The 26,700-nt window shown below is 42.2% G+C and overlaps 2 protein-coding genes across 2 annotated transcripts in view; both read left to right on the top strand.

The window, feature by feature from the left end:
• Positions 1-23,278, top strand: part of GRIN3A (glutamate ionotropic receptor NMDA type subunit 3A) — a 141,219-nt gene extending 117,941 nt beyond the window's left edge. Inside the window, exons 7-9 of the mRNA XM_081067844.1 lie at positions 12,833-12,997; positions 14,202-14,278; positions 19,027-23,278. Of these exons, the coding sequence (XP_080923970.1) occupies positions 12,833-12,997; positions 14,202-14,278; positions 19,027-19,366 (582 nt within the window). The 3' untranslated portion in view covers positions 19,367-23,278. The remainder of the gene's footprint in view (positions 1-12,832; positions 12,998-14,201; positions 14,279-19,026) is intronic.
• Positions 2,015-2,527, top strand: PPP3R2 (protein phosphatase 3 regulatory subunit B, beta; the record flags this gene model as incomplete). Its single annotated transcript, XM_081066671.1, has 1 exon — positions 2,015-2,527. The coding sequence occupies one exon, from the start codon at positions 2,015-2,017 to the stop codon at positions 2,525-2,527; it is 513 nt and encodes a 170-aa protein (XP_080922797.1).
• Positions 23,279-26,700: the final 3,422 nt, after the last annotated feature.

Here is a 26,700-nt window from a genome sequence, read left to right as displayed (position 1 = left end):
ACACTGCAGCTGGGACAGTCATGGCTTCTCTAAGGGCTCAGCGCTAATAGAAGCAGAGCAGGACCTTGGGACCTGGTCTATTTAATTCCTATCCTCTCTTCACTGACCCCTCGATACCTCCTACTAACATACCCTCATAGAGGAATACACATACTAAGACCCCTTTCTAAATGACGACCATCAAGTTGTCACTCAGGAGAAAGTCAGTGAGGATCTGTACAAGTGCTTGATGGGCCAGTGAAGTCAGTCACTGGATTCCCCAGGCCTGTGACAGAAAGTCTGCAGTCAATCCCAAAGAATGCTGAACGAGAGGAGCCAAAAGTAGTGCTGGGAAAGTGCTTAGAGCAGTGAGTGGCACAGTGTAAACACTATATGAGATGTGTTCATTAAATGGACATACATGCTCTCAAGTGCTCAAGCTGCCAAGTATTGTTTCTTTAAGAATTAATCTCCACCAACATTGTAAATAGGAATAAAATCCGTAACAACAATAATGATAATGATTCAGCATATTGGCCAATATCAACCTTAAGCCTCATATAACTGTACGAAATATATTACTGGCCCCGTTTTACAGGTGGGAAAGGTGATATTAAGCAACTTGTCCAAGGTCTTATTGCTCTAAGATTTGATGCTGAGTCTTATGATTTTAAATTCTTTATATTCTATAATCTTTCAGAACTAGTTAATTCAGGCAGTCAGAATAATAATTCAATCATCAATATTTTGGCCTTCAAACCATTTCTTACCCTCCTTAAACTGTCCACATCTAGAAGTTAGGTTTCCTGTGGCCTTGTGCCAGTTTCAGCACGGTTACCTTTAGACGGGTATTTTGGCTTAACTAAAGCAAGGAGAACATGCCAACATTGTTTTAAATGAGGGAGTTTTTTTCCCCTTCCATATGATTTTGTGGCCTAGGGTTTCCCCATATCCCTTTGAATTGTATTGTCCTTGAACCAAATTTATTTCTTACATATTTAGAGTAACTGCTGTGCTCCCAAGGAAGGAATATGAGGGCGTGTGAGATTAAGCTCCAACAAAAAGGACAAATCCAGTAAAGGGGGAAAGAGTGAGACAGCCTAGGAGCCACTGTCACCTTCAACACACTCAAAAGGCTTCTCTTGGGCACGTCGCAGCCATTCCCCAAAGGCTCTGCAAGAAAGACATCCACCAGGTTCCAGTCCAACAAAGACAGGGACTGTGCATGATGAGATGATGGATCTGAAGTAATAGGACGACCTGTGTCTTCTTTGAAAATGCCCCAAATGCAGTACCGTGCATTCCTCAGGAATACGTTATTACCTATAGCGGATCCATGTGAGAAATTCTGTGCGATATCTGAGGGATCTCTTACAAAGACCCCGCACCTGATGTCCTGAAAAAGGTCAGTGGCCACTGTTCCAGAAGGATGCCAATCCTGGCTTCTCCTGCCAAAGAATTTAGGAAATACATAAGGACATCACTGCTCTGGTCTGTTCTTTCATTTAGTCCTTACGTTAGGCAAAGTAAGCCTAAGTTCACTCCGTCATCCACCTGCATTTACTAAGCACATACTGTACATGAGGCACTGTGCTGGGGTTACTGTAGTGAGTAATGTAAATGCAGCCCCTTGCCCCCTTGGAGTCGGTCGTGCAAGGAAAAATGAGTAAGTGAGAAGATGAAATAATAGCAAAGGGGGTAGGGGTTTCCTAATGGAAACCTACAGGGGGGTGAGAGAAGGAAGAGAGGAGGGTAGCCCTGCTCCCAGCCTCTTCCGCTTCAATCTTCCTATCTCCTCTGCCCTGCAAGCTCCCCCCTTCCTGTTGCGTGTCCCCTCTTCCTCCCCCCCTCCCCCCACCAACTCCCCTCCAGGGCTCCCAGCATCTGGTGGTCGAGGGAGCCGTAGTGGTCGCGCGGGCCCACCCCACCAGGACCCACCCCTCCCACAGCGCAACCGACCCCGCGCGAGCCCACCCACGGACCCTGAGGACGGAGCCTGCAAGCCGACCCAGCCAGCCAGGGTCTGTTGTCCTCAATGGGAAATGAGGCCAGTTACCCTGAGGATATGTGCTCCCACTTTGACCGCGATGAAATCAAAAGGTTGGGTAAGAGGTTTAAGAAGCTGGACTCGGACTCTTCAGGTGCTCTGAGCGTGGACGAGTTCATGTCCCTGCCCGGGCTGCAGCACAACCCGTTGGCGCAGCGAGTGATCCAGGTCTTTGACAAGGACGGCAACGGAGAAGTGGATTTCGAGGAATTCGTCGTGGGGACCTCCCAATTCAGTGTCAAGGGAGACCAGGAGCAGAAGCTAAGGTTTGCTTTCAACATCTACGACATAGATAAAGACGGCTACATTTCCAACGGGGAGCTCTTCCAGGTGCTGAAGATGATGGTGGGGGACAACCTGAATGACTGGCAGTTACAGCAGCTCGTGGACAAAACCATCATCATCCTGGATACCGACGGCGACGGCAGAATATCCTTCGAGGAATTCAGTGCTGTGGTTGGAAGCCTGGAGATCCACAAGAAGTTGGTGGTAGTGGTATGAGCTTTCCTTAAGAACACCACCCAACCACTACTTTTACTTTGTCTTGTCTCTTTCAAGATCATCTCACAACGCCCAGCAACTGTCTTTCTGACCTTCTTGGAAGTATTTCTCTTTGTAAAGCCAAATTTTCTGACACAAACTTCATGACCAGCTCAGCGTTACTAATTCTTCTCTCAGTGATTCAGGGTAACACCTCAGGGAGCCTGGTGGGGAAAGAAAGTAAATGGCTTTTGTAAATGTCTTATTTTGTTTTGATGCAGAGATCAAACTGGAAAGAGGCAAGAAGAGCTTTCAAAGTTCAAAAAGAAGAAAGTATACGTCTTGACCTTTATTTCTCAGGGTTTTATATATGGGGGGAATGTACAACTCAAATCAGGTGTTAGGTGGACAGTTTTCATTTACTTGTGGTGTTCAGGTGTCTTTTGACAGATTGTTAACTTCCCATGTAGCAACAGGGACAAATAGATTTCTCTTGGCTAAGCACTTTTAATCATCTTTCTCTGGGCAGCAAAACCCAACTTTTCCTTTTCCAGGCTGCAGCCCACTCCCCATGATGTATGCAGAAATCCCTCAGGAGGGTTAGGAATCCAGTCAGGCTCCTTCTGTCTCATTGCTCCAGCTCCTCAAAAGAAACTGTTTATCTCAGGGATCTTGGAAGAACTGCTGAGCCTGCACTAAGTGCCCATCCCAACCGTCAGCCTCAGTGGCAGTGAGTTTTCAGGGTTGGCTGCCCACCCTAGTGTCAAGTTCAGTTAAGGGGGCTTGTACCCAAATAGAGCAGGAAACTTTCTGGAAAGCTCTCTCACGTCCAATAGTCAGCCCCACCCCTGCTGGACAGAATGGGACAGATAGATTCAGAGTCATTCCTCCCACAGGCAGAGGCAATGAAGATTCTGGTGGCAGAGGACCCTCTCCAAGATGCTGAAGTGGTGTTGCTCCTTCTACCATGTTTCCCGAAAATAAGACTGAGCCAAACCATCAGCTCTAATGCGTCTTTTGGAACAAAAATTACTATAAGACCGGGTCTTATTTTATTATAAGACCCAGTATAATATAATATAATATAATATAATATAATATAATATAATATAATATAATATAATATAATATAATATAATATAATATAATATAATATTACAATAATAATAATAATAATATAATACTGGGTCTTATATTAATTTTTGCTCCAAAAGACTCAGAGCTGACGGTCTGGCTAGGTCTTGTTTTCGGGGAAATACAGTAATCAAAAGACGCAAAGATGGGCAAGCACATGCCTATAGCAGAGGTGAATGCTGTCTGCACTGACTAAGCTTAGTTTTAAAAATCAGACTTGAGGCCTGGAAGGGAAACTGAGAGCACTCTCATCACAGGAAGCCGTTTCTCTAATGTTACACTCAGGCCAGAGTTCCTCACATCCTAATAAACCTGCAGTCAAGGGGCATGCTGGAGCCTATTCACACTGGGCAAGAGCCAATGTGTGTTCATCTCTCCCCAGCTCCCCAGTTGAAATCAACCATAGTGGGGAAAAAAGCAGAAACTTCTCATTGGTTTGGTTTGGTTTGGTTTGGAGAGCCAGTGCACCGGTAGGTACACTGTTGCCTGCCCCCTAGATGCTACCAATTCTGTGAGGTCCCACTTCACACCAGTGTCTGCCACTTCACACCAACCCTGTTTCTCCCAGTGGAGCAGTCCCCATAGACAGTGCTGAAGGCTTTAAAACAACAGGACAGTGAAACATACTCTCCCTACACATTCTCAGCCAAGAGGTAAAAACCAGGTGATCTTCCTCAAGACAAGGAAGATTCGTTTCAAGGAGATTTGTTATCCTTAAATTTTGAAGAAGCTGGTAGGTAGCTAATCTTGACCCTCCTTCCCCCACCCCACCCAAAAAAGTAGGAAAAATAACTCCACAGATTTCATTACTCTCTGGACACCCATTTATCAAGCCACCCTGTCATACTTTTTATTTAATAGATTACTTAGGAACCACAAAGAATAAGAGTCCTTGTCCCTTTAATTCCCACGCAGTCCTAAAAAAAATGTATTAATAACGCATTAGTGATATGAGTCATATCCCATTGCAAGATAACGTAGCTCTAAAACTCAGACACACCTGGGTTTGGATTCAGTTACAACTGGGTTTCTATCACAGTCACCCCTTAGCTGTGTGAGCATGGATTCAAAAAGGTCATACTTAACTTCCAAGCGAGAATGCTTTGATTTTTCTCTCTGTTTCTGGTTGCCAACAAATCTAGTTCTGTACAACTTTTAGAGGTGATAAATAGTACTTAACATTTACTGAACAACTGTCCCAGATACTGTTACATTTGTTGTTTCATTTAATCATCATAACAACACTGTGAAGTGGGTGCCATCATTTCGGTTTTACAGATGATGCTGTAGAGAGATCTAGAATCTTCTTCAAGGTCTCCCAGCTCGTAAGTGTTAAAACAAGGACTTGAACCAGGCTCTCTGACCCCAAATGCTGAGGTTTTCCACCTCACTGCATTGCTCCCTATTTTTATGGTTTCTGCATTTACCTGCATGAAATTATTTCTGATAGTTTTATTAATGTAATCAAATCAAGCCTCAGTTTTCACAAAAAAGGTGAATTGCTTGTCAAATAGCCTCACCTCTTTGGTTCTATGCATTACAATATATACAGAAGATGCAAAAAAAAAATGTCTACACATGTTAAGAAAGGAAAAAACTATTAAAATTGTAGTAATATATACCAATAACAAAAAATGAATACAGATGCATATACATTTTTTTTGTACCCCCAATATTAGGCAAAGCAGTCTTAAATCATCTTCCACCTTCATCTCATCTTGAAAAATAAGTGGTGGTATTTAGATTAAACTGATAACAGCAACCAATATCTGTTGAGGCTGTAGAGATTCGTAACGATATGTTGTTATGAATCCTGTATTAATGGATTTTGTCTGCTCTCTACCATATGTTGCAATCCCCAAACCACTAGACACTTATTTTTTTTGAAGCATAGAAAAAATATGGCCTTAGAACTGTTGGTTTGTCCTCTAAATCTATCATGCTTTAGAAGAATTCACAAGAAAAAATCTTCCAGGATTTTTTTTTAATTACAAATTCCATTTTTCACTTACACTATTGATTCTCTCTGTTAGGAGGTAGAGTAGATAGTTATTCTGGCTACCATGTTTTATCTATTTTGCATGCCTTGAAAAGAGAGAGGCTGGGATGTTTTTTAAAATAAGGTGGCATCATAATGAGTCTGAACTGGACTTCTCTGCTCTCTACCATAGCTATCCCAGTGGTTGGTGACTGTGAATACAGTGTTTCCCCGAAAATAAGACCTGGCCAGACAATCAACTGTAATGTGTGTTTTGGAGCAAAAATTAATATAAGACCCAGTCTTATTTTACTATAATATAAGACCGGGTCTTTAATATAATACAACATAATACCTGGTCTTATATTAATTTTTGCTCCAAAAGACACATTAGAGCTGATTGTCTGGCTAGTTCTTATTTTGGGGGAAACATGGTAGCAGCAGCAGATCATATGTCAGCTTTAAAAGGCATTAGCTGATTCATAATGAAAAGTCATAACGCTGAAGGGAGACTAACAGCAATAAAGGTGTGTAGATCAAAAGATACAATCTGATAGCGCATAAGCTAAATCTGACCCACAAATAAATTGTTCTGTTGTTAGTTTTACATGGTGTTTGTTTTCACAATTTTTTTATTTGCCAATATTTTTAAAATCTGAAGATTTTTAAAAATCAAATTAGCATAAAGGAACACGGGCCACGCCAGGATAGGGTGGTCCTTTTATTGGCTAATGCATCTCTGAAGCATGGGGCTGGGATTAAGTCTCAATGAAGAAAAACGAATGTGTTCCACTTTTTAGTACAAAAGCACAAGATGGACTGAAGTGTTCATTATTTTTCAAAAATAAAGCAACTGGTCATAAAACATTTATCCCACCACATGATATTTTCTAACAACTGAAACAACAGAACAGTTTACAATAACACAAACACAGCTGTATAAAATTTCAAACTGTTGTAAAATAGAATCTAACAAAACAAAGGTAACAGGAAAACTGAAAAATGGAAAAATATGTAACATGTTAGGAAAGGGGTTGATAGCTTTTTTCAAACTTTTCTGAAATGCATAATTGGGCAAAGGATATAAACATATGATTCATACAAAAGGAAATAGGGAAAACAAACATGAAAATCTAGTCTCAGTAATTGAATAACTAAAATTAGAATATTTAAAACAGGAAAAAGATGATTAATTATCAAATAGTGTCGTTCAGGATGTGAACATCCTGTGCATTGGGGCAACTCTAGTAGCACTGGGAATGACCTTCACAGTTTACAATGGCTGTTTCACACACCACAATGTGTCAAAACAGTTATGTCATCTGACCTGGTAATCCCACCCATTGCAATATGTATCTCAATGAACCAAAATGATTTTTTTTATTGCAGCAATATGTATCACATATATAGATGTATAAATAATATAAAAGAAAATTAAACACCTGACATTTTCAGAGGACTTAAGTCAATTATTACACCTCTAATTAAAACAAGAGGTGAAAATATAAAGCCATTAAAATTAATAAATAACATGACTGTATGTAGGAGCTATCGATATATCAGAAGCTCCATAGCCTTTCTTTCCTTTACCTCTCAACAAAAACATTACTCCTCTCCCACACCAGCTCTCTGATTGAAAATTATTTAGAACACCAGGATTTAGCTTTACAGACTTAGAGATCACACAAAGTTTAATGTACTAGGTCACTGAAAAATAAAATGATTTGCCCTGGTAGTCATTTTGCTCTGGGGAAAAGTACTTAATAACAGTAAGTACTAGAAATCTCGAGAGTAATTGTAACAAAGTTCTTTTTTCAGGTATGTACTTCATTTAATAAGCATTTATTGAACACCTACTATACACTTCTAGAGGTACACAAAGAAAGGCATGACCTCAGTCATTCATTTCAGTGTTCTGCATGAGAAATAAAGTCTATCTGAAAAGAGGTTATACGAGTATATTCTGTCAGGAAAAAAATAAAGCACGGTAAGAGGGATAGATTGTGTCCAGAAGAGAGAGAAGACGGCAGGATTTGACTCTTTAACCCCAGTGGTTAGGGTAGACTTCACTGATCAGTATCATTTGAGCAGAGACCTGAAGAAAATGATGGAAGGAGTAATATTGGTTCCTGATGGAAGAGTTTACAGGTGGAGAGAACAGAAGATGAAGACCCTCCAGCAGGAATCTGCTCAAGAGATTTAAGGAAGAGTGAGGACGCCCACGTGGCCAACTGGTTGAAAAAGTGAGAGAGATGAAGGATATGAAGTTAGGGAGTGTGGGACTAAATCATGTGAGGTCTTGAAGGCCCTTGTAAGGACTCTGACATTGACTTCTGTATGACACAGAAAACCATCGCTGGGCATTGAGCACAGGAGAGATGTCATGCAGGGTCTCTGGTCCCACTCCCTGCACAAGAACGCAGGACATGGTGAGGCCAAAAAGGAACACCCACAGAGCCATAGATAGGGGAGTCATGCCACTATATTCTCGATGGCATCTGGTCGAGACTTAAAAGCAAACATCCGCCAGTACTCCAATGAGGTGTCTTCCTGCACCCCCGTCTCGCTGGCGGCCAGGTGAATCACAGGAAGTAGGATCAACACGATCCAGAATCCACCGACTGCTTCTCTTCCAACAAACCCACCCCCTAGCGTAGCCATGGCAGTTATATTAGTGGCTAATGGCTAACCAGTAACAGCTGATGGCCACCCAGCCACAGCGGATGGCCATCTGATTACAGCCAATGGCCATCTAATAACTGAGCCAGCACCTTCCCACATGGGGTCGAGAGCCTGGAAACTGCTCTCCTGGCTCTGTCCCCACAAGTGATATTTTGAGTCATTCTGACTGCTATGCTGAAGATAGACTGAAGGGGTTGTTTCAATAGTCTGGGTGAGAGATGATGGTGGCTTTGACCAGGCTAGGGGAGGTGGTCGGAAGTCATCCTATTCTGGACATGCTTCAAAGGAAGGCTCCACCGTATTTGCAGACACACTAGGTATAGGATGCTAGAGAAAGAAAGGAGTCAAAGGTGCCTCTAAGTTTTCTGGCCTGAGCAATTTCAAGGATGGATATTCATTAAGATGGGAAAGACTGTGTGAAGAGCAGGTTTCAGGGGGAAAATTAGCAGTTTATTTGGATGTGTTAAGTTTGAAATGTCTATTAGATATTGACGGAATGAGGCTAAATTGGGAGTTCGGGAAGATATAAATTTGGAAGTCACTGGCATGTATGTGGTGTTTAAAGCCATGAGTCTGGATAAGAATGCGAATGTAACTAAGTAACTGTAGGCCTACCAATGTTTGTAGTCAGAAAGATGGAGAGGAAGTAGACCAAAGACAGAGGTGAAGAAAATGTTTCAAAGAGGATTAAATAATCGACAGTGTCCAGGCTGATACAAAAATAAGGTGAAAATTAGCTATTGGATTTGGCAATATGGAGGTCATCCATCGATGGCTGTGACAGGTGTTGTCTAGGTTATAGGTAGGGACAAAAGCCTGATTGGCGTTGGTCCAAAAGAGAATGGGAAGGGAGGAATTAAAAGAAATGAGTATAGACAACTCTTTAAAGGACCAAAGAAACTGGACAGTTGGGGGCCAGGGAGGCTTAGTTCATAGGACTTGGCCAGTAACACCAAAGGCAAGTGATGAGTGAAATACTTTAACTGCATCACTTGCTGGAGGTTTGAGAACTAATCAGTTATCTAACCAGCTGTCAGATATTTCAAGTGTCTATATCTGAGCAAGACACAAAGCAGGATTTGGGCAGCAACAAAATGGCTGGTCTCGGCCTCTACCTGTCATCACTGGAAAAACTGATGATCTGGACAGAAACCACTCAGAACATTTGATAGTACAGACATCTCCCTTTATCACAATCAAGTCTGTTCCAGAAAATGTGCTGGCTAGTGAATTTCCAGATGGTGGGAGTCCTTTCCATTATATTAAAAGGGAAAAACAATAAAGCATTCTCACCACTTCATCTAAAATCTCAACTAGTTTCCCTAAATATCACTAAAACACTCTTGGAAACCTGTAGGTGTTTAATATCTAATGCTCAATGCATGGATTGTTATATATGACAATCTACTTATATTATTTTTGAATAAGGCATTTAAAACACATATTTAATCCTTAACACTTCTTTAATGCTTAATTAGTGGGTATTCGTGGGTGCGATATATAGAATATGCTTTCCCTTGGCAGGGCAATGGACATATGTAAATGCACAATAAAATGTTAAAGAAACAAGTGTAAATACTTAGCAAAATAAAATAAGCAAGCAAGGCAATTTTTTAATGGTTGCTTATTGATTAAAGAGTTAACTGAGATTGGGTGGGCTACCGTGAGCTGGAAAGGACTAAGTGAAGCCATAAATGGCTGAGATTTGTCCCTGGCTATGTCCTGGGACAGTCTTCTCTCCTTGGCACACAAATCCCCAAAAGTGTGTGGCTGTGAGCTAGCTGATAAAGCTTCAGGTGAAGCAATGTAATGAAGAAAACAAAAAACTTAACGTTTGTTTGCATTTCTTTCCTTTCATTTATGGAGCTCTTGACAACCTGAGTCTGGGCTGTGATTGCATCGCTGAATGTGATGTTTCTACTCGTGTCACTTGGAACTGCATTCATCATTTTGTCTGCATCATTTACATTTATTTTAAAGACTTGACATTGAATATTCATTGCTCCTCTTCTCCTCCTTCCACTGACCAAGGGTGCATGTCAAGTTGAGCCAGTGGCACCTTATTAGAACACAAGTTGTCACGTGATCGTGTGGGGCAGATGTACCTATCCACTGTACAGCATATTCACACAATGTGGTCCTGGAGGACGAGCAGCTGGATTACAACTGCAGCTGTCCATCTTATCACTGAGACTCAGACACAATTTAAACATTTTCATTGGAGCTCTCATCAGATTATAGTGGGTTTTCAATTCCAAGGATGAGTTTTGAATAAAAATTTTTGTAAGTTATTATAGGGAACAAACGGTAAGAGTTCAGACAGCAAGGAGTCTGCAAATGGTGTTTGATTGAAAGGCAGTGCAGGCTTTGGCATCAGACACAGACCTGAATCCACAACCTGGCTCCCCCATTTATTACCTGTGTGATCTTGAGTAAAGTAGTTAATCTCTATGAGTCTCAGTTTCCTCAAATATGAGATGAGAGTAATGTTTCATTTACAGAGTTATTATAAGATCATACATGCTGTGCATATATGGTGTCTGGTACACATATTAGATGCCCAATTAGGAAAAAAAAACTTTTAATTTGTCTATTAGTATGTGGATGTAAACAAAAACTTAAAGAAAGAAATGTGTAAAATAGACTGAATACAGCATATTTGTTATTGAGGTACTAAGAGGAAAATGAGACTGATTATGGTTATGCACAAGAAAACAGACGGGGAAGCCATGTATTTAAAGGCAAGATGATTCACTGTAGGTTACATTTTTATTCTCTGTCTTGACAGCGCCTTATAAAAAAGCAGTGTCAGTCTGTTTAGTATTTTGCTGAATGTTTGATGATGTTAGTGTTCAAGTCCAAAATGAATTGCCCAGTTTGTTCTTCACCCATAGCAATAATAACATATGGAATCCTTCTATGATAGCCGCATCCTGTATACGTTACCACAGGTCCAGGCCAAGGGCTATTTTCAAACACATTTATATATACTTTCTGGAAGTCAAGGTTATAGGACTGGTCACCCTCTGTAGGGAGATGTTCCAGGAAAAGCCCGAGTACCTTTATAGCCCTCAGTGCCCAGTATACCTCCTCACCACACCCTATCCTAGACCAGCATTCCTTGCTCCCTGGGGCTATGCTTCCACCTGCATTCTCAGGTGGCCCAGCTAGTTTTCCTGTCTGTGTCTCAGTCTCCGGGACTTGGTGTATGCTCTATACCCCTTCTCACCTCTACTCATTAGTTCACCGTGGATCCTTGCACCCCTCTTTGAGCCACGGCCACTGCCTGAAGTAGCGTCATAGAGGAAATGAGATTCCAAGGCCCTGGCTCCACAAAGCCTGAAATCTCCAAGCTCCGCCTCTGAACCCTGCCCCCTAGACACACTTCCTGGAATACTCAGGAGGTCTAGCCATGTCTGATCCAGGCCTGGCTTGCTGTTTCTCCATGATTGGGGGTGGAGGTGGGGAGAATGAAAGAAAGGAAAACCACTTCAAGATGGGAGGGTCACCCACATCAGTCAAATGAGTGTAGGCTTTGGAGCCAGACTGCCTGGATTTGACTCCCAGCGCAAGTTGCTTAACTCCTTTGCTCCTAAGTTTCCTCATCTGTAAAATGGAGATAATAACAATAGCTATCTTATAGGTCATTAAGACTAGTAAGCAAGTTGCTACATTGATAAAGTGCTCAGAACTGTGCCTTCCACATATCAAGTATTACCGTGTTTCCCCGAAAATAAGACCTAGCCGGACAATCAGCTCTAATGCGTCTTTGGAGCAAAAATTAATATAAGACCCGGTATTATTATATTATATTATATTATATTATATTATATTATATTATATTATATTATACCTGGTCTTTTTTTTTATTAAAGTTTATTGGGGTGATAATTGTTAGTAAAGTTACATAAATTTCAGGTGTATTATTATAATTCTGTATTATATCATCTGTAAATCCCATTGTGTGTTCACCACCCAGTCAGTTCTCCTTCCATCACCATATATTTGATCCCCTTTACCCTTATCTACCACTCCCCACCCCCTAGACCCGGTCTTATATTGTATTATTATATAAGACCCAGTCTTATATTATAGTAAAATATGACCGGGTCTTATATTAATTTTTGCTCCAAAAGACGCATTAGAGCTGAATGTCCGGCTAGGTTCTTATTTGGGGGGAAACGCGGTATCTATCTATATCTGCATCTCTCTATCTCTATTTTTGTCTCTATCTCTCAGTCTCTCTCTAGAGACTGTAACGTGTCCCAGACTCAAGGCCTCTGCATAAGGCCAGGGACCACTCTCACAATAGGACTTCTATGTGAGTAACATGCCAGGAACTGCTCTGCAACAGCCCTCCGCCCTGGCTAGATTCCTTTCACAGAGTAGTATGCCGTGAGGTCTGCAGAGCACACAGGGAGGACAGTGTCCCGCTCTCTCTGGGTCCAGACAAAAGAAGGTGTGTCCTAGAACGAACAAGTGTGGGGCCAGGGGAACATCACCTCCATGGTCTTTTTTTCCTGTTGCCACAGACTCTGCAAATGGGCATCAAACACTTCTCTGGACTCTTCATGCTGCTGTGCATTGGGCTGGGTCTGTCCATCTTGACAACCATTGGTGAGCACATAGTGTACAGGCTGCTGCTACCACGAATCAAGAACAAATCTAGGCTGCAATACTGGCTCCACACCAGTCAGGTAAGTGCCACAGGCATCTTGCTCCAATCGTCTTAAACGTCAGTATTCCCAGTAATGGGAGAATGCAGAGCCCCAAGTCAGACCGACAAGTGACAAGTTACCAAGAACTCTAGGGTGGTATAGATACTCTCCATGTAGAGGATAATGTAGAAGATAGAGTTTCTTCTATCCCATTAATTCATTTCCCCTTAAATTAAGCTATCCCATAATGCCCCTTCCTTTCACACAACCCTCCACTGCTGCTCACAGTGGAAGTCATAGAATTGTTTTTAAACTGGTTTCATTTAATAGTGACAATCTGAAGAGATGGTATTAAAGATTTGTTTCCTACAGATTCTTTTTTGCCAAAATTGAAACCCATTAAATGAGCTTGAAGTCTCTGCATCCCTTTAGATCAGGGGTGTCCAAACTGCGGCCCGCGGGCCAACTGCGGCCCGCAATCCATTTTTAATTGACCCGCAGCAAATTCCAAAAATATACTTAGTTTACTTAAATAAACCAGGTGAGGCAATACGTACTTCACCTCGAGTGAGTGACCCGGCTGTTTCTGTATTTTACCGCATATGGCCCTTGGTAAAAAACATTGAAAAAAGTTTGGACATGACTGCTTTAGATGAACCCACTGGCCCTGTTCTCTCTGTATTTTCAATGGTCCAGAAAATGGGGCCATTTTCACCCCATTCATCTGTTTCTAGGTAGGTTACTGTCATTGTCTCCGTTACACTAGAACCCTATTTTTCCTACTTTCCTCCTAGGAAGTATTTGGTTTCCTAAGGAGAACTCCCACAGACAACTGATTTTCTCCATTGTATGTTAACATGATTGGTTGCTTTCTTTCTTCCCTTCTTTATTTTGGCTGCTAAGAAGTTCAGACAAGTTTTTGACTCATCTTTAGCAATTACACAAGGCTCTTTGCCACACATTAGTTACGATAGCTCTACTTTACATCACATACTTTTTACAACCCAGAGCATTTCTAAGCTTCCTATCAAATTGTTTGTTTCCTCCAGGTAGAATAATAACTGATAATTAGAATTCTTGTTCTCTTGAGATTTGGGAGTGAATGTTGATCTGTTTACAGGCATCCCTGGAAATTTATTTAAAGAGCCCAAGGTTTGCAGTGACGAGATAATCTCAGACGGTACTTTGTCCCTGACTGTGTGTTTCTAATGATCTCTATGCGTGAATCTGTTCTTTCCACCAGAGATTACATAGAGCACTAAACACATCATTTGTAGAGGAAAAGCAGCCCCGTTTCAAGACTAAACGTGTGGAAAAGAGGTAAGAAGGGGCCAGTGCCAGGTTTCTTCAAATTTGTTACTATAAAAGTTTACAGATGTAACTGAGATTCCATGCTCAAAAGGGGAATAATGTATAAATAATTCAGATCAAATTAGAACCAAGTTGCTGATAAACACAATCAGTAAAAATAGATGTGGTTTCAAATAGAAATAAAACAGACAGAAACCATATCTGTACATATCTGAACACTGAAATGCAGTATAGGCAATGTATGTTGTGGTTGAAAGTGCAGATGTGGTTTCTAGAGTCAAGCAGCTGGATCCAAATCCTGTCTCTGACATTTACAGTATGGGTGTCCTTGGGCAAGTTATTGATTTAACCTCTCCATGCCTCCATTTCCTCATTTGTGAAATGGAGATAAAAAGAGTATGTACTTCCTAGAGATGCTATAAGGATGAAATGAAATAATACATGTAAAGCCCTGAAAACAAAGCTCTTTCAGCAATCACTCTTGTGTACCAAATACATGTAAGGCTTAATTCATGAATACTGCAGGTAATTGATTTCATGTGATATGGCCTTTTTGGCATGTTTCCACTCCCCACTCCATTCCAGCACTCCTAGGAATCATTGAAATCTGCAACAGATGTGTTCTGCTTAATCCATTTCTTGGCACTCTTCCTACAAACTCCCCAGAAAGAAGCATCTCATTAACAGGAAGTAGCATGCATTAAATGCATAGATGACATTTGAAAATTGGAACTTTGCACCTTCCCCACATCCAGCCTGTGGATGACTGTTGTGTGTTTCATTCCCGGTGGCAAAAGATGTCACAAGCATTTGGGTCTGGTTCCTGCCTGGCGGCTGTTGAATGCTGCCTTAAGGCGGCCCTCCTGCTTCTTTCACAGGCCCAGAGACCTCATTTGAGGGCATTATCTCCAAGTAACTGTCATCTATGGCAGATTCTCAGCCCAAAGCTTGGCTTTCTGGGTAATTTTGAAATCTGACACTCACACTTCTCATTCATCATAGAAGAAAAGGAAAAAGGTGAAACACATGATTAGTTCTTATTATTTGAAACTCCCCTGAGACTGCTTGCAGTCGTCTTCTCTCCAGTGTGCCTCTAGCTTGTCAGAATCACTTCCGATACATTCCTTATAGCCTCTCTTTCCAGTCTATGAGCACACACCCCTCTCCCTCTCAGTCTGTGGTCTTCCCATATCATACTGCAGCGCTGTGAGGAACAAGCTGCAGCCTAATCAGGTCACAGCTGTTCTATGTCATGTTACATATGTTTTTTTCTGTGATTATTTTTGACATAAATTTTTAACCATAGGAACACAAGAAGACATAGCAGCAAAACATCATCTTCTAATGACAAAACATTTGTTTTCCAGCCATAATAGAAGCAGGAAGCCCAATAATCCCATTTCCAACTGTGATGAGATTCTTATTCCATCTCTCTCCCCTAAATTAAGAACCAAATGTGTTTTTCACTCGACTAATCCACTTTTCTTTGTGAATTCCCTTCTGGAATTCCTTAGTTTGAGCAGATAAGGCAGAACACAACCTTATGGCTTCCCTTGGGCGCACCTGTCCTGTGCCACCTCCCTACAACCTAACACTCACTGTAACCTTTCAAAGGCAATGAGTGTTTGAGGTCCCATAGCTTTCAGTGTCTCTTCTGAATGGTCTATTGGAGTTTCGAACCTCAATGTTACATAATTGCTCTGTGGAAGCTTGTTTTGCTCATGTTTAGTGTTAAATACAGTTCACTCACTGGTCACATTACATTCTAAGGCTGAGGAAGGAAGGCTTGATACAAAACTCAACCTAAACACTGTATAGGCCAGCAATGTAACATGCTCATTCCTTCAATTAGACACTAAGTCTGACACTCAAAATCTGTCATCTTGCATTCGTAGGTGGTCCAGAGCCACCTGTCAATGATCAGAGCAATTGTGATGCTAGTAACTAGGGTTTGTTGTGGAATCCAGCTTTTGTTTATCCTTCTATATTATATTCTCAGAAAAATGTACAAAGCTCTGGAGAAAACCAGATTGGCTATATCTACTTACCTGATTTCAGGGGTTGCCTGGACAGTCCAGGAAAATGAGTAGATGCCCTACGCCCAGGTTTTCCCCATTATGAATCATATTGTGGTACTAGAGTTAGTTCTGTTGGCTTGAAGACATTCTCTCCCTCTTTGGAAGAATATCTATGCAAATGCCCATGTCTGCTATGACTTGACATTCCTCCTGTGTGTCCCATATTTATTGAATGAATAAAGCAATAGATAAATGAATGAATTACTAACATGTGGGTTTGAAGAAAGGCTCAGAGAAATTTGGGGCCAAGGTATGAAAGTAGATGTTGCTCCTTTTTTATGCAAAGCAGAGAAAAAGGTAGATATTGCAAGAGACTATTTATTTACATATAGTTCTTGCTTTATTCAACATGTGATTTCATGTAACTTTTGGTCTATTCTTCACCCCTGGCTTTCTACTATGGCTTTCTACTATGCCATCTGGCTTTCTACTATGCCATCTTTTTTCCTTTCTACTGTGCCATCTGGCTTTCTACTATGCCATCTTTTTTCCTCTCCTCTCGCCCCAAGATACACAAACATTGTAAACTACATAACACATACCACAAATAAGATTGTTTTGAAATTATTCAAACTCAATTGGAAACGATTTAAAGGAAAAATTAAAGGGAAGTGTAAGGCCAGAAGGAAAATTATAACCACATCTTTGATCCAGGTGTAAAACCAGTAGAGCTAGCTATAAATGGGTTCATTATAGAATTTTTACCCAGCCTAGGACACATGAAAGCTGAGCTCTGGTGCACCCTGCTCTTTTATATGAGATTTAAACTATGAGAAATATTAAAGACCTACAGGGTGTTTGGCACGTGTTTGTGTATTTTAATAACTTGTGGCATGTATCAGTTAGTTATTGCTGTGTGAGAAATTATCTCAATACTTAATGTTTTAAACAACAGTGAGTTGCTTATGAATCTATGGGTCAGCTGTGCAGTTTACTGACCTGGGCCAAACTTGGCTGATCTTGGCTATATTTGCTCCTATGTCTCCAGCCAGCTTGGGGACAGTGGGGAAAGCAGCTAAGGGCTGGCTGGTGTCTGATGGCCTCAGCTGGAGCAACTGGAAAGACTGGGGACTCTCTCCACAGGGTCTGTTATCATCCAGCAGACTAGTCTGGACTTGTTCACAGGCAGTGGCAGGTTTCTGAGAGAGACAGCAGAACTGTGAGAGGCTTCTTAAAAGTTGAGGCTTAGAACTGCCACCTGCCACTCCTGCCACTTTTTATGGGCCAAAAAAGTCAAGAGACCAGACTAAATTCAAAGGGAAGGGAATGCAGATGTTCTCCCCTTGCGTTACCCCCATAAGGGTGAGCTGCAAAGTCACATTACAGAGGGGCGTGGATAAAAGGAAGAACAAAGGATTATGACCACTTTTGCAATCTACCACAGGGCAAAACGAAACAAAATCATCCTATTAAGTTCTTGTGTTTTCATTCCCATCCATGTAACTGAATCAAGACTTTATTAATTATCTCTCCCTTTCTCCCAGTCCCTATAGGTCCTTTCCTTCTCTTCCAGCCAGTGAGATTCCAGTAGTAAAGTTTTGACTCAGTTATATGGATGGAAACAAAGCACAAGGACTTAATAGAGTGTTTCTATTTTGTTTTTCCCTGTGGTAGGTTGCTAAAGTGGTCATAAGCCTCATCCTCCTCCTTCACATCCAACAAGGCTAAAAGAAATCAGTAGCGATGCTGCTTAGGGCTGTAATCTGTTCTTATGGCAAGAAACTCTTCTCGTGGCATCCAGCTGTCAGAGTGTATTTCAGAAACTAGATCCCCCTCTTCCTGTGCCTGGCCAGCAATAACTCTCTGGGTGTCTACAGCCATCTCTCTGAGATGGTGGTAGGTGGTTCAATGCAAGCTTGAAAGAGGATTGTGAATCCATTTCTATTTGACTTTCATTATCCCAGCAAAAATTTGAGGCTTTCTTGGGGGGGTTTTGTTAAGCTTCAGAACTGAGCTATCAGCCAAGTCATCCCTATAACGGGAAACTTTTTGCTGAAACTTGCAGCTTGTATGCTTTTATTCTCCTCAAACTCAAGTAGTAGTAAACATCCGAGTGGTCCTACGGGACTAAAGATGAGACTATTATAGTATCTATCATCAGGCTCATGCTTAGAGCCCAACAGCTGAATAAACCAATTCTTTCTTTGACCAGCTTTCTAGCCATAGAATGTTTCGAGACAGTGCTGATTTCTGAGCCTCGCTGGCAGGAAGGAAAACAGAAGGCATCTAGGGTTCTTCATAAAAGAATGTGCCATGCTCTAGTCCACCAGCCCTCAGATGATACACCCATGCCCACTTTCAGGACAGCATGAGACTTGATAAGACCTTGAACTTCAGTTAAAAAGAATTGTATTGGCTCCTTTTGTACCCATAACACTACCATGTTTCCCCGAAAATAAGACCGGGTCTTATATTAAGTTGTGCTCCAAAAGACGCATTAAGGCTTATGTTCAGGGGATGTCCTCCTGCAAAATCATGCTAGGGCTTATTTTCTGTTTAGATCTTATTTTTCGGGGAAATACGGTATCTAGCAGTCTGTCTGTCCATGGCTTTGTTACTCATCTCTGAATGCGTACCCAGCTCCATATTATTCACACAGGAAATGGCTTAACAATCAGGCATAACACTTTGAGAGCTGCAGAGTGAAAGGTCAATCTAAAGTGCCCCTTTGGTTCCTAGGTCCAATGTGGGATCCCGTCAGCTCTCCGTGTGGAATACTTCCAATCTGAGTCATGACAACCGACGAAAATACATCTTTAGTGATGAGGGAGCACAAAACCAGCTGGGCCTCGGGACCCACCAGGACATCCCGCTCCCTCCAAGGAGAAGAGAGCTCCCTGCTTCGCTGGCCACCAACGGGAAAGCAGACTCCCTAAACACAGCTCGGAACTCAGTGATGCAGGAGCTCTCGGAGCTGGAGAAGCAGATTCAGGTGATCCGGCAGGAGCTGCAGCTGGCGGTGAGCAGGAAAACGGAGCTGGAAGAGTATCAAAGGACGCACCGGACTTGTGAGTCCTAGGCGACCATGTGCTCCCGTCTCAGTTCCTGGACTTCCTCCGAGCCCTTGAGACACTTTGTAATGCTCTTTTGTAACGACTGACAAAGGTGTGGGAACCTGAGGTCTAGGTCTTCTTAGCGGTCAAGTCCGCTCTGCCCAGCCTAAAAAGCAGCAGCAATCCTTCCCAAGCTCACTCCCTAGGTCTCCAGGGTAGCAGTCTTTCAGAGCGAGAATCTTTAAATAGCCAGGAGTGAACTCTGCGTAAGGGATCTGTGAATAACCACACAACCCCAGCTCCTGTTAACCTTTTCACCAGGTGCCACAGTAATATTTCTGGGTTTGCAGTCCTTTCCCTGCCCTATCAATAACAAGAGGGAAAAAATGATTCCTCATACCTGTGTCTTACTGGGTTGTTGGGTTTATTCTTAGTATAGAACAGGATTATTCAGGGTTGTGGCTTTTGATACAACTCCCCAGTCTAGATGCATTCCTGCATTCTGAACGGGGAACAGGGTGAGAGCTAGAGAAACTTAGGATAGGGCAGTGGGTGCTTAAAACGTTAACTGAACTCATTAGTATCACAGCAGGCCAAGGATTGATTGGATCGGGCAAGAGCCATGGTATCGAGAGGGTCCTGGACCTCTGATACCATCCTAACATTTAGTAGGAACACGCTTACGTGCCACTATGAAAGGGGACAGGGATGTGGTGAGTGGTAACAGAGGACAGCACGAAGAGGCATTAAAAATGTACATGTGCTTTTAGAACAAAAGCTCTGGGCCAGAAAAGCACTTTGGCTGAGGAATGAATAGGACTAGACTTCTAATCTACCGAAGCTTCTCCACTACAGTGTGTGCCTTTTGTGAAGGAAAAGGAAAGCGAGGAAAGCAAAGCAAGGATGTGGCCTTAGGATAAAACTGGAATATCCCTGATTATTGTGTGTACAGGATATGTGAGCTAGGGCTTAAGTGAAAATATTCTGCAGACCACATACCAGGCCATGTTCGGATCGGCAGTTTCCTCTCTCTCAGCTCTCAGAATCCCAAGTGAATCTCAGTCTTGTGAACATCACAAGCTTCACCATTCAGGAATGTACCCTGTGCTTTTCATATCTGTATTGCAAATTTCCCGGCCTCACACCCACTCTCTTCCAAGGACCTATGAACAGCTTGGTCCCTCCAGTTCTCCCCCAGCTCCATCTAATGGCCCCAAGAGATTGATACCAGTAATAGTTTTTCCCTCTGCTGAGCCATCCCTTTCCTAGTGTACAGCTGCTGGACATGCAGAAAGAGGAAGGAAAATGGGATCTATAGAACTTCAGTTCCCAGTGTTAGGGTAGATAGGAATCATCTAGGAGCTCATTAGAATGCTGATTGTCAGGACTCTTCCCCAAAGATGGGGGGATAGGGGGAAGACTTGAGGTGAGCTCAGAAACTCTGGTTAACCAACATCCCCGGGTAATTGACACATGTGGTCCAAAAATTACTCTTCAAGAAACGCTGTTCTGGACATGGAACTGTCCCAGGGAAGGGGAGAAGTGGGAAGAGCCTTTCTGAGAGTTCTTTGAACTTCGGCACACACCTGCTGATTCACCTTCCGCACAGCCACTCCCACCCCAGGCACCATTGAGGACTAGGCCTCCATGTTTATCAGTTGTTTGCTTTATCTTCTCAGTGCTCTTCCCTGTACCCAATCCATTCCAATACCTAGTGAGTTTGCAGTGCTGTGGCAAGCCCTGGTGTTGATCCCTGCAAAGGCACGGCGCTCTCGCTAATTTTGGATGGAATGAATCCCTGCCTTTCCACCAAGGGCGACCCAGTCTCCCAGGCAAAGATAACACCCTGAGCTGTAATTAGATAACACTTTAGCAGTTAGTTAATTGTCTGAGAAAACCCACGGGTGGCTGTAGGCGCAGAGATGCTGATGAGGGAGGTTGGAGGGTTCTAAACTTAGACTTCATCAGCCTCACAAATGAAACAGTTCAACAGTGAGGGAACAGGTGGGCCCTGGTAACAGAAAGCACCACTCTGCTTTGAATGAAATGCCCTCTCCTCCCATGTTCTCACCCCAGACTCAGAAGTAGGTTTGCAACTGCCTTTGGAAGATTATGCCCCTTAGCCATCCCTTCCCATCTGCAACTGCTGAGGATGCTGTAGACTCTGGCATCATGCTCTGTGCACCCCTAAACCTCTGTGCAGCCTGGGAGGCTAACTCCACGTGTACCTCAACGCACATAACAGCCATGCTCCTCATGTTGTACGTGAACGTTTTTTATAACTCAACTCACTTCCTGACTGTATTTGAGAAGCTGGCTATTGAAAGGAACCCAGAGGTGAATTCTTTTGTAAAGAATCCTTTTGTAATGCAATTACTTATCCCTTAATGTATCTGTTTTGTAGGTTTGGATTTTTGTATATCAGGTTTACCTTAAACTTCTCTACTGAGGCATTCTGAGCAGAGGTGGTAACATGCCAGACCGCCCTGCCTGTCCACAAAGTAGACCACCAGTGCACAGCTCGAGTGTCTTCTGAGAAACTATGGGGCTAAAACTGTGACCAGGACACGGCAAGAGCAGCAGGGACTGAAAGCAGACTTACAGCTTGAAATGCCTTGAGGTTCTAGATAAACAAAAACAAAGCATAATTGCTTGCGGTTAAATGAAGCCGTCTTCCTGTTGATTAGCTATGGTAATTTTTATCGGTAGTGATTGAACAGTGTTTTGCAATTTGTGAAACAGTGTGTTGTGTTTTGTAAAAAGAATTCATGAAATGGTGGGTCCTTTCAAAACCCTCCTTTCTATTCTGTTCCACCTCTGTTCTCTCAAGTCCCCTCAGGCTCAAAAACACGAGGATCACAAGTCCTCAGGTGGAGGGTGGTGTTTTGGTAAAGAAAGACGTGAGGCAGGCCACCTTGCCTCTTTGAGGGCTGTCCTACTTCATGAGATCAGGAAGGCCATTTCTTTTTCCCCCAGCTCTGGTGCTGGGAAACCTGGAACATGACAACCTGATTATGTCGCACACCCCCAACCTTTCTTTCCAAGGAGGAATTTCTGGAACTGGAAGCACACAGTGAAGTAAGACTCGGGGAGTTAGAACAGAGAGAGCACTTGGTTCATGTAAATAATAAGGTCCCCAGAGTACGGATGCCTCAAGGTAGAGGAGCCAAGGGGATTCCTTCCACAACTAAAGACAAGTTGGAAGAATGACTGGGACAAACAAGTGAGGCAGCCACAGGGACAATCAGTGGAGGTCTTTAATGTGCCTGGAGGTGACGCTCCATTATTCATGAATCTTGTTGTGGCACAAGTTCTATAAAGGAGCGGCTGCTTCTGTGCCAACCAGAGAAGTGGTAGGTGGGACAAATGCCAAGGAAACAGAGCCAGGTAATCTGGCAACAGGCTTCTCAGTGTTGGTGTTGGGTCTGTCAGAGCTTAGGAGCTAGTGAGCACTCCCTGGTGTGGATAAAGGAAGGAGAAAGGAACTACTTCAGAGCCTCTCTTCCTCCCCACTCTGATTTTTGATAAACAAACCAGAAGATCCAAGTCTTCAGAAGAAACTGCTTTCTAGTCATCAAAACCACTTCACTATCTTCACTGTTTAGTTCTTTCTTCCCCCACAGACACTATCCATCTAATCCAGAATTCCCTCACTCTTTTTTTTTCAGTTTAGTTCCTAATTGTTTTATGAGAACAATGTACTTAAAAATATTTTCTTAAGGTTTGTAAAGAGTGTTTGCATTGTGTCTTCATTTCAGTGTGTTTGCAATCGCTCCGCTCCAGGAAGAACTGAAATGCTGTCTTGTGAGCATGAAGTAAACAGGCTGTTTTGCTCCAGCCACTTTTCTTGTACAACCACGTGGATGGACTAAATGTCCTCAGATCTTTTCCATCTTCAGTTTCTATGACTGTGGAATAAATGTTCAGTTAGAAACTTCGCTTTCGGATGTACTGCTGGCATTGTCTTTGGGGATTCAAATGTTGATATGGCACCAGGCTCTTCCTAACAGGGGACTCACTGATGCTGTGATTTATGCTTACTTCCTTGGTATAGTCCAAAGTGGCACAAAATATGCTGAAAAAACTCTGAACCCTGGCATCATGCCGTAGAACTGAAATGGCTTCTTCTGAGACATCCAAGAAAAGCCACAATATTAAGCTCTGCCCGGACCACCCTCATTTAGTAATTCAACAAACATCTTGTAAACAGCTTGTATTTATGTGCCAAGTGCTGGAGACACAATGGTGAATAACATGGGCATGGTCTCTAACCTCAGGGACATTCTCACAATATGTCCTTTCCATCACCTCTAAACAGACAATACTGTAAGAGCTAATATTTATTACTTATTTTATAAACCATTTTAATCTTCATTAAAACCTCATGACATATCTACTCTAGACTTTCTAGAGTAGATAAACTAGACCTCTAGTTTACAGACGGAAAAGCTAAGGGTCAGGGAATTATGTAGGTTATCCCAGGTCACATGGCTCGTAATAGTAGCAGATATTCTTATGTAGGCAGTGCAATTCCTAACAACCTGCTATATCATCAGAACTGATCACTGCCTTACAACTTCCTCTTTTTCCTCTAACCCCTTTTAGTCTTTCTGCCCGGCCTCAGCCTGGCCCCCAGCTTCACGGACATGGAAGCATGTGGTAACTGCACCTGCATTGGTCTACTTGAACTCAACAATGAAGCACACGAGTGACACAGAAATATTTTAGGCATCTCTTTTGGCTGCTTTCTGGTCCAATCATGAACTGGTATAAACACAGCTGAAAATCACCCAGCAGTCTTCAGTCCCCAGTATCTGTCTCTGACAACGCTGGCAGTTTTGGCTGCTGGCAAACTTGCTGTTGTGAGTCTAGTTAGCGCTGATGCATTCTTCACATGCATTCTTTTTGGAATATACCCAAGTCAAATCTCATCAAAATATAAATCTACTTTAACCTAATTTGACTAACTTACCCAAGGCATTTTTTGGGGGTGTGCATCAATCATTCCTTTTGGGGGGATAATTTTGAGCCAGGCATTGGGCTAGCTGCTGGAGATAGAAAGATAAAACAGCAGATTCTGATCCCATGGAACTCAAGTCTAGTGGGGATACACACACTGGCCAAACAATGTGGCGTGTACTCTGATAAATGCACATCAGGTATTACAGGAACAAAGAAAACACTTGTGTGTGTGTGTGGGGGGGGTGCATTGAGTTGGGAAGGTGTGGCAATAGGGCAACTTAGAAATATCAAGTAGTTAATATGGCAGAAACAAATTCAATGTGGGTGGCAAGCTATAAAGACTGGAAAGAGAAAAGCAGAGGCAAGATCACTGTGCTAAATTGGACTTTTACACCAAGGGCCATAGGAACCACTAAAGGATTTTAAGGTGAAGAGGGACATATTTAAAAGATCAGGGTCCTCACCACTGGGTGGGACTGGTCAGTCCCATGCATTTGGTTTGTTTGTAGGGCAGTGAGCAACTGAAGTTAACTTTTTGATTCTCAGGAATGACTCAGGCATGACACCATTTAACCAGGACAGGTGGCCTTAGAGATGCAAACACATGTGGCCTAGATTCCAAAAAGAATGTCAGTCTTTTTCTTTTCCTGGAAATGGGAAGAAAAAGTAGAAAAATTGACCTCTCAGTTTCATTATTCATAATAATAAAAGTTAGTATTTTGAATATTTATTAGGTGCCAGGCACTGTGTTAAATGTTTTGCCTACCTTGGCTCATTTCATCCTCAATACAATGCTGTAATGTAGTTATTATTACATATAGATGAAGAAACTGACACAGAGCTGAAGTAACTTGCTAATAAGTGGCAGGGCCATATTCATCCGAGTCTGACTTCGTATGAAATAGGTTTAGCACAGCACCTGGAATCACAATAAGCATTCAACAAATACAGAAACAGACTGGGTGAGGAAGAAGAAACCTAAGATCCTTTTGGTTCAATTTTACTCTACGACAAAGTGAATAGGAACTCAATGAATAGATCAAAACGCAGTCCTAATCTGCGGCCTGGTAAAGAGATCCTACTCACATTAGAACTATCAAGGATAAATACACTGGGCTTATAAAAGTCTTCGGAAAGATTCAGAGAGTATTTTCACTTATTATCTCCCTGATGACAAGCACTCTATTGATACAGTTTTCCACTTAGGGTAAAAAAAAGACCAGTAGAGACCACATTTTGATTCTGCTACTAAACTGAGTGACCCAGGAGCCTGTTTCCTCATCTTTAAGGACATGGCTTGAGGTCCCTTTGAGCTCGCATCCTAGATTTCAAATCATTCTACTGCGTAGATTTCAGTAACCTGAAATCCTCAGAGCTTATCATTTTATATTAATGTGAATATGCTATGATTCCAATTTTGTCTACAACTTCCCTCAAAAAAAAGGTTAAACCTACAATAAGAGAAGCCCTCGCTATCGTGAGTTGCCTCTAACAGAGGTATTAGTTTCAGAATTCATAATTCCGAATTTTGTTATCACAAGAGAAATTTAAAATGCAGTCATACATTCTAAGATAATCCAAATTCGAAGTTACTTCAATATGTGAAAAGAAATTTCCACCTAGGGGGTGAAAAAAAAACGAATAAGGCTTGAATTCATACACTGGTCCAATAAAGCAGACTTCTGAAGATTTGTTAGCAGAAGTATGGCACTCAATGAACTTAATCACGCAAATCCTTACCAAGTACTGTGTACAAGGCCCTCTGCTGGACTCTGAGGAGTAGATTAAGATATTGTCCTTTCAATGTCCTGATTGTAGTAATTGTGAAGTACGGCATAAGACCTGAATATCTAACATTAGATAAAGACCAAACTTGGGCAGAAATCCCCAGAAGTAAAATTCCATTTTGGGGATGGGACAATTACAGATCTAGGAGATTGTATAGTTATGTTCATGCCAGGCATTTCCTATTGTGTAAACTCCATCTGACGTACACACAACCCACCAATTATCTACTTACTCTCAGTGTAGCTGTCTTATCATGTCAGGCAGGTAGATTTTTGTGACAAGAAATAGTCAAAACTTTTCTGCAGAGCCACTGGTGCTTGGGTTTATCAACCAATCGACAGTCCAGGAAAAACCTCAAGGACCACAATTGAAAGGCATTCCACACCAGCAGCAGACCATGGAAATAGGTGAGAGCTGCATACGGTTTTCTTCAAGAGCATCACCATCCCAGTAGGTCTAAAAGATGGGTGATCGTTATCGTCCTCCATCTCCCCAAGAATCCCCATGATACTGAATCACACTCACCACTCAAGTGGCAGGCACATCGTACTAGGTGCACAGAATCCCTGCCCTTGAGAAGCAAAGACGCTTGTGGATCTGGACAAAGAAA

Source organism: Rhinolophus hipposideros (assembly GCF_964194185.1).
Source record: "Rhinolophus hipposideros genome assembly, chromosome: 11".
In the NCBI taxonomy this organism is placed as follows: domain Eukaryota; kingdom Metazoa; phylum Chordata; class Mammalia; order Chiroptera; family Rhinolophidae; genus Rhinolophus; species Rhinolophus hipposideros.
Note: the sequence above shows the minus strand (reverse complement) of the source record. Positions and strands in the feature narration are given on the sequence as shown.